At 51.7% G+C, this 16732-nt stretch overlaps 7 protein-coding genes across 7 annotated transcripts; 4 read left to right on the forward strand and 3 right to left on the reverse strand.

The window, feature by feature from the left end:
- Positions 1 to 4: 4 nt before the first annotated feature.
- Positions 5 to 1632, forward strand: LY79DRAFT_653992 (dipeptidase 3; the record flags this gene model as incomplete). The annotated part of the gene is made up of 5 exons (XM_060562629.1): positions 5 to 378; positions 427 to 448; positions 519 to 595; positions 702 to 791; positions 867 to 1632. The coding sequence occupies 5 exons, from the start codon at positions 5 to 7 to the stop codon at positions 1354 to 1356; spliced, it is 1053 nt and encodes a 350-aa protein (XP_060407606.1). The 3' UTR covers positions 1357 to 1632.
- Positions 1633 to 6192: 4560 nt separating this feature from the next.
- On the forward strand, positions 6193 to 7119 carry LY79DRAFT_572055 (uncharacterized protein). Its single transcript, XM_060559313.1, has one exon. The coding sequence runs from the start codon at positions 6253 to 6255 to the stop codon at positions 6736 to 6738; it is 486 nt and encodes a 161-aa protein (XP_060407607.1). The 5' UTR covers positions 6193 to 6252; the 3' UTR covers positions 6739 to 7119.
- Positions 7120 to 7123: 4 nt separating this feature from the next.
- Positions 7124 to 7588, forward strand: LY79DRAFT_528794 (uncharacterized protein; the record flags this gene model as incomplete). The annotated part of the gene is made up of 1 exon (XM_060556064.1): positions 7124 to 7588. A coding segment is annotated over one exon (465 nt), but the record flags the coding sequence as incomplete, so codon positions are not given.
- A 431-nt stretch (positions 7589 to 8019) lies between these two features.
- On the reverse strand, positions 8020 to 8691 carry LY79DRAFT_572057 (uncharacterized protein). The gene has a single exon (XM_060559314.1). It carries the CDS (start codon positions 8669 to 8671, stop codon positions 8075 to 8077), a length of 597 nt encoding a protein of 198 aa, XP_060407609.1. The 5' UTR covers positions 8672 to 8691; the 3' UTR covers positions 8020 to 8074.
- Positions 8692 to 10144: 1453 nt separating this feature from the next.
- On the forward strand, positions 10145 to 12070 carry LY79DRAFT_643938 (major facilitator superfamily transporter; the record flags this gene model as incomplete). The annotated part of the gene is made up of 3 exons (XM_060562410.1): positions 10145 to 10470; positions 10583 to 11391; positions 11470 to 12070. Exons 1-3 carry the CDS (start codon positions 10234 to 10236, stop codon positions 12068 to 12070), a joined length of 1647 nt encoding a protein of 548 aa, XP_060407610.1. The 5' UTR covers positions 10145 to 10233.
- Positions 12071 to 12104: 34 nt separating this feature from the next.
- Positions 12105 to 13940, reverse strand: LY79DRAFT_653994 (fungal-specific transcription factor domain-containing protein; the record flags this gene model as incomplete). Its single annotated transcript, XM_060562630.1, has 4 exons — positions 12105 to 12627; positions 12837 to 13371; positions 13425 to 13554; positions 13617 to 13940. 4 exons carry the CDS (start codon positions 13938 to 13940, stop codon positions 12105 to 12107), a joined length of 1512 nt encoding a protein of 503 aa, XP_060407611.1.
- A 929-nt stretch (positions 13941 to 14869) lies between these two features.
- LY79DRAFT_594931 (tannase and feruloyl esterase-domain-containing protein) lies at positions 14870 to 16136 on the reverse strand (the record flags this gene model as incomplete). Its single annotated transcript, XM_060561737.1, is given in 6 exon segments — positions 14870 to 14940; positions 15101 to 15185; positions 15214 to 15428; positions 15439 to 15565; positions 15739 to 15937; positions 15958 to 16136. 6 exon segments carry the CDS (start codon positions 16134 to 16136, stop codon positions 14870 to 14872), a joined length of 876 nt encoding a protein of 291 aa, XP_060407612.1.
- Positions 16137 to 16732: the final 596 nt, after the last annotated feature.

Consider the following 16732-nt stretch of genomic DNA (forward strand, 5'->3'; position numbering starts at 1 on the left):
TTGCATGGATGCTCCGTGGCTGGCTCCGTGGCTGGCTCGGATTGACCACGCCAGCGAGGGCGCCATAAAGGACATGCCCATCGGCCAGACAGACGTGAGGCGTCTGCGAGAAGGTCAGGTCGGTTGTCAATTCTGGAGCGCCTTTGTGCCGGACCCGGACCAAGGCGGCGCCGGCACCGAGCCGCAGCTGGAGACTCTGAGGGCCACGCTGCAGCAGATCGATCTGCTCCACGCCCTATTCGAGAGACATCCTGCCAACTTTGGCTTCGTGGACAGGGCCGACGACATACTGCCCGTTTTCCGGAGTGGGCGCATTGCCAGCCTGCTCGGGATCGAAGGCCTGCATCAGATCGCTAAGAGCGCCAGCATCCTCCGCATGTAGCACCGTCTCGGCGTCCGCTACGCCACTCTGTGCCATGACAAGAGGAACATCTACTGCGAGTCGGCGGTGCGTGCCTGCCTCGGCCCCGAGCTTCGCGCTCAAGGGGCTGCTTTTCTAACCGTGTCGCGCGCAGCAGAACGCGGAGGCGTCCGCCGGCAAAGGTCTCTCGGACGAGGGCCGCGCGATGATCACCGAGATGAACAGGATCGGAATGTATGTGCCACTCCGTGGGCTGGGCCGTGATGCCGCCACCGGAAAGCCTCGGCGGCGCTGCGGGCGTTCGTTTAGCTGACATTGACTGAACCCAACTGCCAACCAGGATGGTGGACTTGTCTCACACCAGTCCCCAGACGCAACTCGACGTTTTGGCCCTCTCCAGGGCTCCGGTCCTCTTCTCACACTCTTCATGGCGAGTCTCAGCGAGCCCGTCGATGCCGGGGTGTACCCGATAACTAACTGATGTGTGACTTTTCAACTACCGCAGCTTCTCCCTTTGCAACCACCGGAGAAACGTGACGGACGAGGCCCTCGACAAGGTGGCAGAAAACGGCGGCATAATCATGATCTGCTTCCTGCCGTCCCTTGTCGGCGCAGGGGACGGGTCAAAGCCAACGGTCGGGCACATTGCCGACCACGTCGAGCACGTGGGACGCAGGATCGGCTACGACCACGTCGGCATCGGCTCAGACTTTGAAGGCATGCTCGAGGGCCCTGAGGGCATGGAAGACGTCTCACAACACCCCCAGCTCGTGGCCGAACTCATCCGGCGGGGACGGGGCGAGAAGGAGCTGGCCGGTATCTTGGGACTCAATCTGATCCGCGTACTGATGAGGGCCGAGGAGACGGCCAGGGAGATGGAATCAGAGGACATTGAAATCTTGTTCGACGAGCATCCCGAGGTGTGGACCAAGGAACAGAAGACGATTCTTTCCGAGGCGGGCAGGATGCGTCAAGCCCAGAGAAGCCGGACCTAGCATCTTGGCTTCGAAGACTTTCTGGCGCATGCAGGCCGTTTCTCTTCGATCTGGATGAATGTATTGTTGATCACATGGTAGTCGACGAGGTAGTTACTGTTGCTGTTGTCGTCGTTTGTGACGCTGCAACACGCGCAGAGCGGGCCTTGGTGGTGGGCGATAGAGCTCACCAGACTGGCCCCTACGGCGTGATTACCAGCGGCCCGATTGCTTTCCAATTATGACCTCCAAGTCCAAAAGTCCCTGTAAACGGCCGGAAACCAGCAGTAACCGTAGTGTCGGGGTGCCCAGGGGCACCATGCTTCCGAGCCCCTTAGCCACAGGCCGGCCCCCGTTCGGAACACTGAGCGATACTATACAGGGCCAAGGGCCGCCGTGTACCAAAATGCTTCCCCCTTGATGAGTTATACCTGCTTTGATGTCGAAAAACGTCCTACTAGACAGACGTTCGGCTCCTCCTCGTCCCGCCCACTAGAGAACATCCTTCGCCCAAGACTATCAGTTAGTTCCTCGTCCCCCCGCCCCTGAACCACACAGCTGTTGGATTCTCACACACTCCCAGAACGAATGCGGCTGTTGCCCATGATGGATTCCGCTGATCCCGAGGGCGAGATGGCCCTGGACCTTGTCGGCTGTGCCGCCCTGGTTCTGGCAACACCACCTGGAAAGATAGACCTCCAAGTAAGCTTTGTCGTCAACGGTGGGGACTTACTCAAGGCCATATTACTACAGTCCATGATGCGTTCGCGCGGTTATACTGTCACGCGAGAGGACCTCCTAACCAAGCCTACAATCGGAGATATTCTCAGAAACGCATGCGGACCGCGGCTCCGAGACGTGGATACGTCATGGGTCTCGTTGCCAGTCACCTCTCACCCTGCAACTTGCTCCCCGGAGCCCGCGTCCTCCACGGCGTGCTCATCGGTCTCAGTCCCGGTCTCGGAGTGTGCTGGGGCCTCGCACAGCCCGGAGGCAGATGCGCAGGCAGGGGAGGGGACCGGTAGCGGCCCTTTACACGACGGAGAGCACGGGAGCGCCGTTCCAATCGAGGGTTCTGTCAAGCAGCGCGAGCCGCCGCAACGACCTTGCCACCTTTTCACGGAGCTGCAGCTTTCTCTTGCCCACGAGACCATCACGCACTGCGGTTCCAACATCATCACCTACACGGAAACCCACCACCCCGAAAATGCCGAGAGGCACCGACAGGCGTGGATGCAGTTCTTGATGGACGAGGCAATCTTTGAGCAGTCCTGCCTCGGGCCTCTGTTCTTCAACGAGAGCAGTCCGGGCATCTCCACATCCGACTTGGCCCCCGAGGGACCGGCTGGCCTCAACAGCGAGGAGTGGCCGGGGTGGACGCTCGATCGGGGCAGAGCCGAAAAGGCGTCCGGCGGCGACGGCCTGGCGGTCATGGAGATCACGGCCAACATTCACCACGCCTTGATCGATGCCTACTCCCTGCGTGCCCTCGTCCACAAGGTCAGAGCCCGGGCCAATGGCATGACGACGATGCCGGGGACCTCGTTCTGGGACTGGGCCCGGCTGCTCCGGCGTCAATAGGAGGAGAACAAGCCAGACGGGGACAGGTTCTGGGCCGAGACGACAGAGAAGCACGCCAATGCCAAGGGTCTCTTTGTGCTTCCGGAGCCGGCTCGAGCTCACCGCTTCGAAACCCGGCAGGTCGAGCGGATGCACTTCGCCGTGGACTTTGCAGCCATCGACACGAGGGCCAGGAGCCTGGGTGCCACCGCTGCTGCCATATTCTACGCCGCCTGGGCGCTCGTCGTCGCCACGTACACCGATCACGACAGCATCGTGTTTGGCTCGGTCCTGAGCGGCCGAGGGCTGAATCTCCCGGGGTTCCTGGATGTCGTTGGGCCCGTCATCAACGTCCTCCCGCTCCATGTCGCCGTCTGCCGAGGGGCGACGCTTCGAGAGTTCATTTGGGGCCTGTTTGTCGACACGGTCACCCTGGAGGGCCTGACATGGACGTCGACCGACGACGGCTTCCGGCGTGACTACGAGTCGGCCCTGTCAGTAGAGATATAGCTGTCCAAGGCGCCGGCGGCGAGTTCGTGTGCGTATCTAGCCATGCCCATCGGACACTCGGACAGCTAGCATTCGCGAGTCCCCGTAAGCGTGACGGTCGAGGATGCATCACTCGTCACCATCGACATGCACTCCAGCCGATACCGCCCCCGGGACGCGTAGCTCGTAGCGGACTGCTACAAGTGTGCCCTTGACACAGTCACTTCAACGGACAGACGTAACTCAACTACCCTGCAACCGGACATCCCCTACCTTTGGACATCTAAAAATCCCCTCCTTTATTAACACCACTACCTTTTTTAAACTATTACAACATTATCTATTTACATCTAAACAACGTAATTTTTTTAGGATACCTTCTTTAACCTATAATAAAGTAATATACTAAAGATAAGCTCCAATAGGCCCTTAATAATATAGTAGATAGTTGCTTTATTTGCCACGCTGCTTAGAAATAGGCTATACTATACTAGACACTTTGATACTGATTCTATAGGCAGTAAAGCAAAAATACTGCCTATAACCATATGCAGCAATTATCCTAAGCCTAGGAGGATTATCTAGCTGGATGGGTGCAAACCTAGTATGCCCTAGGTAATAGACCTACCTATTAACAACTAAAGGGCCTAGTAGAGCGTATGCTAGGTGATACCTATAATACCTATTAACCTCTAGGCAAGAGATAGATACAGCGATTCCTGTGGTAAAACCCATTAATTAGGACCTATTGATCTAGAGCAATTAATGCCTAGCGATAGAAGGCCTATTCTTCTAAGGTTATCTAGGGGTTTTTCTAGCTTCTAACTAGCATCTCTGTTATCTAAGGAATCCATCTATTTAACTAATAGAATATAGATAAGACTGGCATTATAGAGGGCAGGGGATCTAATGGGCTAGTGCTAGGCTCTGCGGCATTGCAGTATATCCAAAAAAAGTAGCCAGGATCCTGGGCATAGATCTCTATTATTGAGTGTGTGGCTGCTAATAGGAGGTCCCTATACCTACTAGTTATATATAAGGGTAAATTAGTCTAGGCCTAGTGGTTCCTATTTAACTTATCTGGATATAAAGGATAGCACTTTGTATATACAGATAATGGCTAGATAACTAAGAAGACTGCCCTTAAGTGGCTAAAGAAGGTCTTTATCTTAGGCACTATGCCTAGTAAGCTAGAGGTAGCTAGACTGCTGGTTCTAGATAGGCATTATAGCTATATATTAATAGACTTCATGTAGGAATGCTTCTAGAACAACGTATATCTACTATATCTACTGCTGTACTTCTCTGCTGTCCTCTAGCCACTGGATATATTAGTCTTTAGCCTATTAAAGCATGCCTATTAAAGGGAGGTTAGATATCTAGATGACTAGGTTAGTGATTTAACTGTTGCTAGCAAAAGGGCGTTTCTAGCCTGTTATATAAAGGCCAGAGATGTAGCTATAATAGTCTAGAACGTTAGAAGTGGCTAGAGGTCAGCTGGACTATAGCTAATATGTATATAGTAGCCTTTATTTAACCCTATGGTTACTAAGGACTAATAGACTAGCCAGCCTAGCTAGCCTAGCAGCCAACAGTGGGATAAAGCCATATCTATTGTCCTATAGTCAACCCCTTGTTAGTCTACTAAATTACAGCATTAACTACGCTAGTTAAACTAGTTAGCAGAGGATAAGTTAAATGCCTATACTATTTATTACCTATCTAGAAAGATGCAAAAGGGGTATAATGAGTAGGCATCTAGAAACACGTTTCTAGAGCAAAAGGTCTGCTAGCTAGAGGGCAAGTTGGATGACCTACGGTAACACAAGAGGAAAAAGGTCCCCCTATTGCCTAATAGCACCTTTGCCACTATATATGATATCTGGTGGGCGTAAACCCCGGATATTGGCGATATGGATAGTCCGGATGAATCCAGCGCATCCGAATTACCCAGTGAGGCCAGAAGTTGCATATGGGTGGGCGGCAGAGGTGGTGAAATAAGTGGTGATAGTGGTGGTGATGGTGGTGGTGATGATGGGCCGGATGTGGGGGGTAGCCGGAAGTAGGGTAGTTGAGTTACCTAATAAAGCAACTGGCAGGGGAGTTTCAAAAGTTCATCTCTCTAGTAAACAACAACAACTTCTACACTAAGATATATCCAAGGATATAGGTGTACTTAACCTATTACTTACGCTACTAACGCTACATTATATACCCCTAGACGTATAGTAGCTTTAGCTACTAGTGTAAGCGTTTATTAGGTAGCTATAGCGAGAGGCAGTAGCATAAGCTCTATTATAAGTGCCCTAAGGAGGACTTAATCTAGCACTTGTCTAGCAAGGATAGCCTACACCTAGGCTACTTATAGCTAACCTAGATAAAGGTATTAAGTATATAATACTACTTTATCTACTACTACTATCTATTTATGAAACTTTAACTATTTAGTATAAAGTAGAATATACTTTAATAGTAAATAGGCTTAGGGGAAATACCCTCTCTTAACAAGGATATATGCCTAGCACTATATAACTAAATATATGAAAACCCCTAGGAAGTATATATAATATAGGCTTACTAGGGGAAACTATATAGAACCTAGACACTAAAGAGCTATAGGCACTTAATAGTAAAGAATAATTAAGTTAAAACTCCTAGGACGCTAGCAGCAGGTATATAAATACTTATATTAAGGACAGAGAAACAGTTATAGTAGATTAAATCCTAGACTTGTGTATATTTAGCTATTACTAAAGTTAGTTACCCTAGGCGCCCTTTGTCCTTTACATGTACAGTCTGGCGTTAAATAACAACAACAACAACATCCTCGTGCGCATCAGGCACGGCGGCGACGCGCTCGCCGGCAACATGCCTGCCTCGCTGCTGAGGGAGGTGCAGCAGTCGACGCAGGCCGCACTCGCGCGTGGGATTCCGTGGCATCAGCTCCTGGGCCTCGCCAGCTACACACCCGACTACCCCGACCACCCACTCTTCGACGTCATGGTCTCCTTTCACGAACCGGACATGGTCCAGCAGCTCCGGGTGGACATTCCGACCCTGCAGCCCTGCTTTGCGTGGTCCTCTGGGGCCAAGTTCAAAGTTATGTGCGAGTTTACCGTCGTCGCGGGCGACTGTGTCCTTCTACGCGTCGAGTACGACGACATGTGTATACAACAAGAGGAGGACCTGCGCGGGTTTATCCGGGACGTTGCGGCAGCTATGATCACGTTAACCAGCATCACACACCCGAGTCCTGGTTCGGATGTGCAAGGCACGGAAAGCAGTCCAGAGCTCGAACGGTATGGGACGTTTTGGGACGAAAGAGCTCTCCTGGGGAAGAGGATGTCAGACTAGCCACCCCGAGCCTCGTGTACATGGACGGCACCAACAAGGTAGACTGGTGGATGTAGGACCCATGTCCTCTAAAATAAGACTTGGTCATTTTGCCCCTGCACTTCTCTGCAGCTTGCTTGCCATTGTGCATCTGCATATCATGTGAGTCGACATGGCCAACATTGCAGTCAACCATGTCAACCGGGGTGGACATGAACCCCTCCCTATGCTGTTATTGAGGTCACGTCGTCTGGTCGCACCACCGGGCAGGAGTCTGTCGACGAAGAACTGAACGGGCGAAAGCCATGTGCGGCCCGAGGTCACATAACATGCGTCCCCCCATGAGCCGCAGGTTGGACAAGGGAGGACATGAACGAACAGCAGAAGCTAATGCATCATATAGTAGGGCGCCGGTATCCAGGTCCCCATTCCCGTCGTGCAGGCAACGCTTCCTCTCGAGGACGTGCCGGTTGCGAGCGCATGTGTCCAGCTCTTCCAGAGCCTCGGCGGTTCCATCTTCATCGCCGTTGCCCAGACGGTCTTTCAGAATGGCCTCATTCGCGACATCGAGCGCGATGCCCCCCCACTGGACGGCCAACTGGTCATCAACAGCGGTGCCAACCAGATCCGCAGCATCCTCGCCCAGCTCGACCAGGAACAGGCACTCGATGCCGTGCTCAACGCGTACCTGACCGGCCTTCGCTACTCGTACTTTATATCCGTGGGCTGTGCGGCCGGCACCTTTGTCGCGGCGGCGAGCTTGAGTTGGACAAGCATCAAGGGCAAGGCGGCCGTGGCCGCAGAGGAGGCCTCTGAGTCGACTGAGGTGGCCGTGGTGACGACCAAAAAACAAGCGGAGAGCTCGGGATAAAGCGCCAGCTGGGACTTTCCGTGTTTCTCGGTGCTGGCATCTGCGACGGCCGCTTAGCTGATTTTGTCAACGATTGCCTTGATCGTTACGAGGGAATGGTATGTGGGCATGTCGCTGGGACGCATCGGGATCCATCTTCATTGTGCCAGGTGTAATCTGTAGCCACCTGTAAAGATAGTCAGTATGAGGGCTGAACCAGTCAACGTTATTCAGGTAGCAGTAGAAAAGAGGGGGACAAACAGTTGGTATGTAGAAATAGGCAGATGATTTTCACGGACTTGGTAATTTCTTTTGGTGAGCCTGCGCTCAATGGGACGTTGGCACCTCCATCGCATTTTGTGACCCAATCGTACCACTTCTCTATGTCCAGATATGCATACAAGAGAGAGTCACCTATTGTGGAATACATGATCCATTTCTGGAGTAATCGACCCAGTACCCATGACTCACATAAGGCCCTGCTGGCGGCTGCCAAGAGCAATGCGCTCAAGATGCCCAAGGTGTCGCATGGAACTCCATCAGGACATACCACTGAAAGATGCTCCCGATAAGAAAAGCAAAACTTCCAGCGAAGGCTATGACTGAGGCCCCGAAAAAATCGCCCTGCAATAGCAATATGCCGGTGATGGCAAACCCGGACGAGCCCATGGTGTTCCATAACGCGCCCTGCCACTCACAGGACCCAAAGTTGGGCTTGTACCAAGCTTCCTGCGCGAATATAATGAGCGCGAAGTTGGCGACAAAAAACAACGAGCCTCCAATCACTTGAGGCATGAAAACTAGCATCTGGATTGTGGCGAGGTCGTTCGGGTCGAGAAGCCCGGGGACGTTGGCCACGGCGGGTATGGTGAAAATCACACCGCCAAGCAGCTGCATCAACCCGGCTTGGAACGGGAGCGTTTTAAATGCGGCAGCGGCGTCGGCTGCGCTCGGTATCCAGACCCAGGCCGGGGAGCCGATGAGAGCTGGACGGTATATGACGTTAGCGCCGTCTTCGACCGATTTGCCACCGGTCTCCTCTAGAGTGCCGCGATCGGCATTGAAGGCGGCAAAGATACCAAGCGTTCCTCCCGTCAAGAACATGGCTGCTCCTATGAGAATCGTGCTTGGCAGAGCAACAGTGTTGAGGGTTGGGAAAGCGAGGGCCGGGTCTATGAACGGGAGTAGCCCTAGGACCCCGTTGATGACAAAGACGACACTGCCGACAACGAACAGCATTGTGACGACCCAGTTCATGTCTTTAATCGGGTATATAGTGAGCATGCGGCTGGCCTGCGAGCTGCGGGATCCTTGCACTTCGACGGTCGAGTTCTCGAGGGAGTACTCTTTGATGGGGGAAGGCAGGGAATCCCCCCGTTCTATAGTGCATCGCGTCTGGTACTCGAGGTAGTTCAGCGCCTGGACTATTTGCTGTCGTTGTGCATCATCAACTTTGGGAACCTGGGACCCGAGTGTCCTTCGCCTGGCGGTCGAGTCCCCCAGATTTGGATCCGTCGGAGGTATCGGGATGAGCACCGACGTGCGTATGTAAGACTTTCGCAAGTTGGCTGAGGCATTCATAGCGATGGCGTAGCTATGGTCGAATATCACGGGTTTCGGTGTGCGTTGACGAGGCCTGCTCGATAAAAGCACCAAAAGATGGAAAGAAAGCTAGACGAAAAAACAGAAAAAGAAAACGAAGAGAAGGAAAAAACCGAAATGAAGCGGAAAGCTCCTTGCAGCAACAACAAACGGAACGAAAAAGAAAAGCTAAAAAAAAAAAGGATAACTGGGAAAGAAGAGAACAGTTGAGATGTGCCAGCATCACGGGTTTATGATCCTAGAGCAGAACAACCCTTCCCACGACCAATGCTCAGCCATAGTTATAAAATCAGGCGGTACGATTGTAGCAAAGGGTAGCACACATATAGCGATGGTTGCATTGAACTCAGACGAGCGTACAAGGGTGCCCTGTGGTGAAGCTAACTGTACCCATGTCATCGTCGAGTACCGGACAATTAGTATATGCTGTTTTAGACACCTGTCAAACATTGAATGATGGGCGCGCGATCATATAATAACATAATTAACGTTAACCTACCCGTCTAGCCCCGGATGTGTTCCCGCTGCCGGCTAACAGCTTAGCCCTCCAGAATTGTATGCTCAAGCTTTGCTCGTGACTCGGGATCGTTCGACTGGTGGATGGACCCTTGGACCGGGTTCCTTGTCATGGTGTTATTGCGGCTCCAATGCCCCAAGTCGGCTATCCATTGTTTGAGGTTCTCTTGGTTCGAGCCTATTCGGGACTAGCGTATCCAAGCAATTTCCGTCTCTCGGCCTCCAGTGGCCGTTACGGTTGTATGAGGAAATGTGGAGTAGTATCACGATTCGAGAAATACAACGATAGACTCTAGCAGGTCTGTAAACGCTGAGCTCAGTTCCGCAACAGTTCCGCAACGGTTCCGAGCAGCTCACCGCACTATCCCGGTCCCTTACGATGGGTCAACCATTTAACTGCCCATAGTTGGCGCTTAATTTGTGTTTCCAGCTCTATTTCAAAACGATCGTTCAACCTGTTGTTAGTCGCCTTGTCATTCCGAATTTCCGTCCTTGTCGCTTTCACTCCTTGTGCGGCTTGTACTATACACTCATTCGATATCAATGAGATGGTCAGCAGGCTGGCTTCGCCGATTTCGATGGCTACCAATAATACCCCAGACACGACGGTGACCCTCGCCCCGCCCGAGGACAATGGTGCTGCTCGGACGGTCCAAAGGGTCTCTGTGGCTATTCTTGATGAGAAAGAACAAGAAAGGCTCGGCCGACAAAGACCACAGGTCTTCACCAGCACTTTGCAGGAAGTCGGATTCTGCGCGTCCATCTTACTCTCCAACATTATGGCGGTTTGTCACTCTAATATACATTCCGATTGGCTTACTAGCCTTCTATTGTCACACATATACTGCTGTCTTTCATTCCTTATGCATACTGACATGGGATGGTTCAAAACTGTAGGAGTTCCTGATTAGCGGTTTCAATGTACTACTCCCAAGTCTCATCAAAGACCTCAACTTCTCGCCTGAGGATAAGACTTGGCCGTCGAGCGTCTTCTCCCTTGTCGCTGGTGCCTTTCTCCTTCCCTTCGGCAGGCTCAGCGATATGCATGGTGGCTTCGCGGTCTTCCTGGCAGGCAATGTATGGATGGCTACGTGGTCGTTGATAGGCGGCTTCAGCCAAAACTACGTCATGCTCGTTGTATGCCGTGCACTCCAGGGCCTGGGAGCCGCCGCGTTTCTGCCGTCTGGCATCTCCCTTCTCGGCAGTGTCTACCGACCAGGTCGTCGGAAAAACCTTGTCTTCAGTCTCTACGGAGGCTGCGCTCCGTTCGGATTCTTCTCTGGTATCCTTGTGGCCGGCGTCAGCGGCCAGTTTCTCCGATGGAGCTGGTTCTTCTGGATCGGCTGTATGCTGCTGACCATTGTCTGCCTGCTTATCTTCTTCTGCGTCCCGAGGCAGATGTACCCGGCTCGGATGCCCATGGACTGGTGGGGCTGTGGAACTTCCATTCCTGGCTTGATGCTGCTAGTTTATGCCATCACGGATAGCCCTCATGTTGAGAAGGGGTGGGCTTCGCCACAGATCCTTGTCACCTTTCTCCTTGGTATAGTATTCCTCGCTGCCTTCGTCTACGTTGAGGGCTGGGTCTCCCCTGCACCTCTCCTTTCCGGTCAGCTATTCGCACCAAGATATACCATTGCTCTATTCTGTTGCCTTTTTATTGCATTCGGAAGCTTTGGTATTTACCTTCTTTACGCCAGTTTCTAGTAAGTTCTCACATCCACATAGAAACCACCCAATGGTTCTTTGTGTGTTCAAGACCAAAAGTCTAACTATGATTGAAGCATCGAGACCATCCTTCACATCGAACCTCTTCTTGCCGCGGCTTGGTTTGCGCCGTTGGCCATTGGCGGCATTATCATCGCCATTGTCGGTTCTGTCGTCCTCCATAAGCTCACGGGCACCATATTGCTCCTTCTATCAGTTGTCGGGTTCCTTGTCTCTTCCCTTCTCTTCATATTCATTCCCCGCGATCCCAACTACTGGGCTTGGGTATTCCCCGCGATGACTTGTGCCACTGTCGGCATCGACATCATGTATAATGTCAGCAACATTTTCATCACCACGAGCATGAAGAGCGACCAGCAGGGCATGGCGGGTGCTTGCGTGAACGCTCTCCTCTTTTTGGGTATGAGCTTCTTCCTCGGCTGGGCTGATTTGGTGTCGGTTGCCAAGGCTCGTGAGAACCTAGAGTCAGGCTACAAGATTGCCCTTATGATGGGAGCAGGCTGTGCGGGTGCCTCCATACTGATTATAGTCTTCGGCATCAGAGTTGGCAGAGCCAAGGGGGATATGACAGCCGACGAGCGAGAAGAACTCGAAAGACTAGGTGCTGCAGGATCAGACAGCACTCTGCGTCAAGGAAACGAGGGCTCTCACAAATGACGGGCCAGGAATAACAAGCATTATATACAACTGTTTAGACTAGTAATAATTCCTCGCCGTCTTCATACATATAGACAATCCATGAGATGCGATCCTCCGTCAATTGTCTCCACTTCCAAATACGCTCCAGTGCATGTAGGCCTCGTTCAATGGTCCTGGTATAAAGCAGGCCGTACATGTGGATAAGGATATCTGTGACGGCTAGGCGATGAGCAGGATCGCTCGCTTCAGCTCCCACAACGAAGGCTGGCCAGAGACACCCTTTGAAGTGGCTATCTTGTGGGTCGATCATCTTCATGTGATACATAGCATCCTCGAGTATTTCTCTCATTTCTGTTGGCTCGAAATCGCTCCCCAGCAGGGCACGGCGTCCGTAAACTTTGATAGCAGCCTTGTAAGAGCATGCCAAATGGTACCGCTCCTCGACGTAATTTGGTTCAGGATAACTTGTCGACCAATCCCAACAGGAGAACCGGTCTAGCTGGTCAAATAGTTTTCCGGCATGGTCTTTCAGCTCGGGGGCCAAGGGGCCCGCAGCAGACCCATTGGTGCAAAGGCTATTGAAACTGCATAACACATGCATGAGCTCCGCTGGGCAGCCTGTCCAACTTCTCATCTCAGCTCTCAGTAAGATGTTTTTAAGAGACGTCTCCCCAAACATCCCTGATAGATCCATCTTCTCTTTACTCAGGGTCGACCCGAACGTTTGGAGACTGCATACTATCAGTGTTTGTCTCGGTCAGCTGCGATTTGAAGAGTAGCTTACATGACATATGCCTCTTCCAGGTAGTCGTTGAAATTCCAGACCATGTTCGGTGTGAGAGCAGAATCGTCTTTGCCAACAGGGTGGGACGACCTAGTCCGAGAGATTATCAGGCCCCTCATGCCGCTCAGGTGATGTCTCCAGGATTGATACCCCGAATCCAAAAGCTCCACCCAAATCAGTAGTAGAGTAGAAACCACGACCGAGTCTGAGTGGTCCGCAGCCGCCAGAGCCTGCCGCAAGTTCTGTATCGCTCGTCTTTTGTGAGAAAGAGCGCTGGAATAATGCGTGGAAATGAGACTCTGAAGAGGTACGGCGTCATCGCGTGACGGAATTGTTTCACTTGCGTCATGGGGAGGAAAGCTAAGTCTCTTTAGCCATCTTAAGGGTGTGGCCCCACGCGCTCGGTGGTGCGCCGCAAGGGAGACAATTGTGTGATGGACTAGAGGGCTGTTTTGAATCAATGGCAGAAATTGCCGAAACGGGTTGACAGAGTTCTCTTCGTAAATGCTGCATTCTATACAACATCTTTGCTCGTCTTGGAACCTGGGTGAGATTACGTTCTATGGAGCGGGGCGGTTGAGAACTTACAGTATTGAATGTACTCTAAAGACTGTAGGCCGTAATTGACAACCAAGGGGTTGGTCGGGATTTTCAGTATCTGGCATTCCGTGTCTGCTTGTGGAAGGGTTGGGACGGCGTCAAAGGCTTCTGAAGTGATCTTGTGTTTGTTAGCAGAACACTCCCAACAGCAAGATCTGTCTACAGTGAGATCATTCTTACAAGCTCTTCGTCTGCTATGTGTATCGCTATTTCACATGTCTGCCTGAATTGACTGGTAGCTGTGTCGGTGTACCTAGTTTTCCTGGTGTCGGCCCGCGATTTGGAATTCTTTTTGGCTCGGCGAGGCATTCCAACCCATAACAACGGTTTTGTCGGTCCATAACCCAGGCACTGGATGCCTGCTCTGGTGCACTTTACGCATGCGGGCCTGATTGCATCGCACCGAACTCTCCTCCGCCGACAGCTCCAGCACGGCGCATCTGCGATGAGCTCTTTGAGATGAGACCAGGTTCCATCGACGATGGTCGGGTAGTTGTTGGGCATTGTTGTTGAAATTGAGTTCCGCAGGCGGCAGTCTTCCACCACTTGTGTTGTAGGGATCATAGATCATGTGTGAGTATCCCGCAGTGGTTCGAGTATCAGTAGATCAATAGTAAAGGGCGCGCGGGAAAATTCCCTCCTCTAAAAGTCCGTGAACGTTCGTGAAAAAGAAGGACGCCGATGAATCAAGATATGACTCGCTTCCATGTTTCACATCCTTGCTTCCAAGAAATGCCAACTACCTACCCACCCAGAATGAGGGGGATCAACGGAAGTTGCTATCTATTCTTAGGTATAGCGCAGCATCCCAGCTTATGCACATATTCTGTTTTTAATCATATACCTACCTGAACCTGATATGGACGCACACTACCTAACATTGTAGCGAAACACAGTATAACCAAGCATCATGCCTAATCAACATAGAGATCGGCTCCACTGTAACCAATGTCTGAATGCTGTCTGTTACCCTTACGGAATTAAACTTTCTAACATCACTTTTCTACAACACATCCAAGCTGCAATCCTTGTCACACGCCGGAGAACACGGGAAAAAAGGGGCAAAGATAGACGGTTCTAGAAAATGTTGTGGATCAGTATAAATATTAAGTGTATACCCAACGCATACCTGTAGGCTTACTACAAGTCTAAATTCTTGATTGCTAAACCTCTTGATTAATTTCCAAGGTTACTTTGGGAGGGGGGGGCGGTTCTTTTTTCCTCTTTCTTTCTAGTTTTTGGTCTTTGGGAACACTGTCCCCTTCCACGAGACATCCCGATCAAGGTGGCGTTTGTCTTCGAGACATGAGACAGTAAGGCCTCCGATGCGAGAGATGGCCAGCATTTAATTATCCACCTACTATATGTACCGAACATATCGCGGCAAGACTCGAATTATCCTACTATGGTTACTCCAATCCCGGCCGCTTGGATCAAGGAGCTTTGCACGTCCAGCTATCCGGGTACTTGGGATTCAGTTGTAAGGGAATAAGTGGGGACTTCCCTTAATAAGTGTATGTGTGGTGCAATGCTGGCACGAAGTGCCAACATTAGTTGATCTTTTGGGTATTTGCCTGAATGGTCTATGGACGGGCTCAGTACACCACCTGAGTTCCCTGACATTAGTCCTCCACCCCTGTAGGTGTTCCGTAGTGGGTGCCTACAATGCTGACGCTGAAAATCGATACTCAAGGCCGCTGTATTGTTAACAAACTTGGTCCTTGTGGTGGTCTTAGGAGGAACCCTGTCCTCGACCCCGTCCACTGGCGTCAAGAACATTATGCTCCCTGTCAAAAGATATAGTTCTGGCGATAGCGACGTCAATGCCGCCACCCTGGCCGATGAACCGCGCGCCGGGCCCCGTCATGCAGTGATTCATGCCTGATATGTGGAAGAAGCGAGTGAACTCGTTCATTCTGGCTTGGTCCAGGTTCACGCCCTGGGGCAGACGGTCATAAAATATGGGCGTGCGGAAGCTCAAGATCTGCTGGTCTGGATGGACCATGGCCGTGGGAATCCAGTAGCTTCCCGCCCTTGTTCTTGAACGCCGAGAGGTTGTCCGAATACGTCCTGACGTTGGCCGAGCTCTTCCGTTCGGTAAATCCGCCGTCAATCTGTAGATTGAAGGTCTCCGGGTTCCAGCCCGGGTCGTTACAGACGGTGAAGCGGAATCAGTCCTGGGAGAGCGGCCAGGGAGTGCCGCTGCACAGCCCGTTTGCAGCGGGGACCTCTCCCCCGGATTCATACTCGGCCAGTACATAATGCCTTGCGTATCTTTCAAGGGATTTAAGATTCATCTCACGATGTCGACTTGCTCGCTCGCAAGACAGTCGGTTCTATTGGCGACGGTAGAACTGTCCGGGCATAGCAGCGTACTTGCTTTGAACTGGCATAGACTAGAGTCCTCAATGATACCGTCTTCTACACCGTCAGTCTTGTCGCATTGCCGAAATACCTCGTCGTGTATTTTGGTTTTCCACAGAGTAGGGGTGATAAGTTCACTGAGCCAACAGTCCCTGACCTGGTGGGGATGGTGGCCCGATAGGAATAGAACTTGTTGACATCGATGGCGGGCGCGCTAGCAACAATGCCGTCATAGTCTTTGGGGAACATATGTGCGGCCCTGATGCACTGTGGCCCGCCCAGAGAACATCCTAACAAGTACGAGAGTATCGCTGCGCTTCCATACAACGGCTGCATAAGCTGCTTGCCCGCGGCGATTCCTTCGTGAATCTGCATATCGGTCAGCACGGGATGCATACCAAGACGAGTGTTTGTTCCCCAATATATACGTCCTCCATGCAAAGTCAATTACCACGTCATATCAAGAAAATGAATACCGGTGGTCCCGGAGTGCCCGTTGTTCGTGCCCACAACCGCGAATCCATCGTGTTAAAATGATAAGATAAGTAGCCACGAAAGGCTCATCCGCTTTCATGAAGCTCTAGTCGCGAGAACCTCGTGACTCGTTTTTTTGTCGTTCAAACGACCAGCGACGAAAGTGGGTTCTAATCGAGTAACCCTGATACATAGCTGTGCGACTCCTGCTTTGGCTCTATGTTGGTCAAAGGCCTGAAAACTGGGTCTTATGCATTATTTTGAATGCTAATCACGACTATATGAATCCTATGGTTCAGCAGATGTTCCCCGTCAGAGACAATTTTGATCTCGAGGTTCAATCAATCATCGAAACATACCTGCGTATTCCTATCAACCATCCATAGCTGCAATGATGTACACCACAATACAAGATGGCTAGTAGGCTCGGGTATGATCATGACCATCTGTGATGTCGG

This window comes from Colletotrichum navitas, assembly GCF_030913465.1.
Source record: "Colletotrichum navitas strain CBS 125086 chromosome Unknown LY79scaffold_138, whole genome shotgun sequence".
NCBI lineage: Eukaryota > Fungi > Ascomycota > Sordariomycetes > Glomerellales > Glomerellaceae > Colletotrichum > Colletotrichum navitas.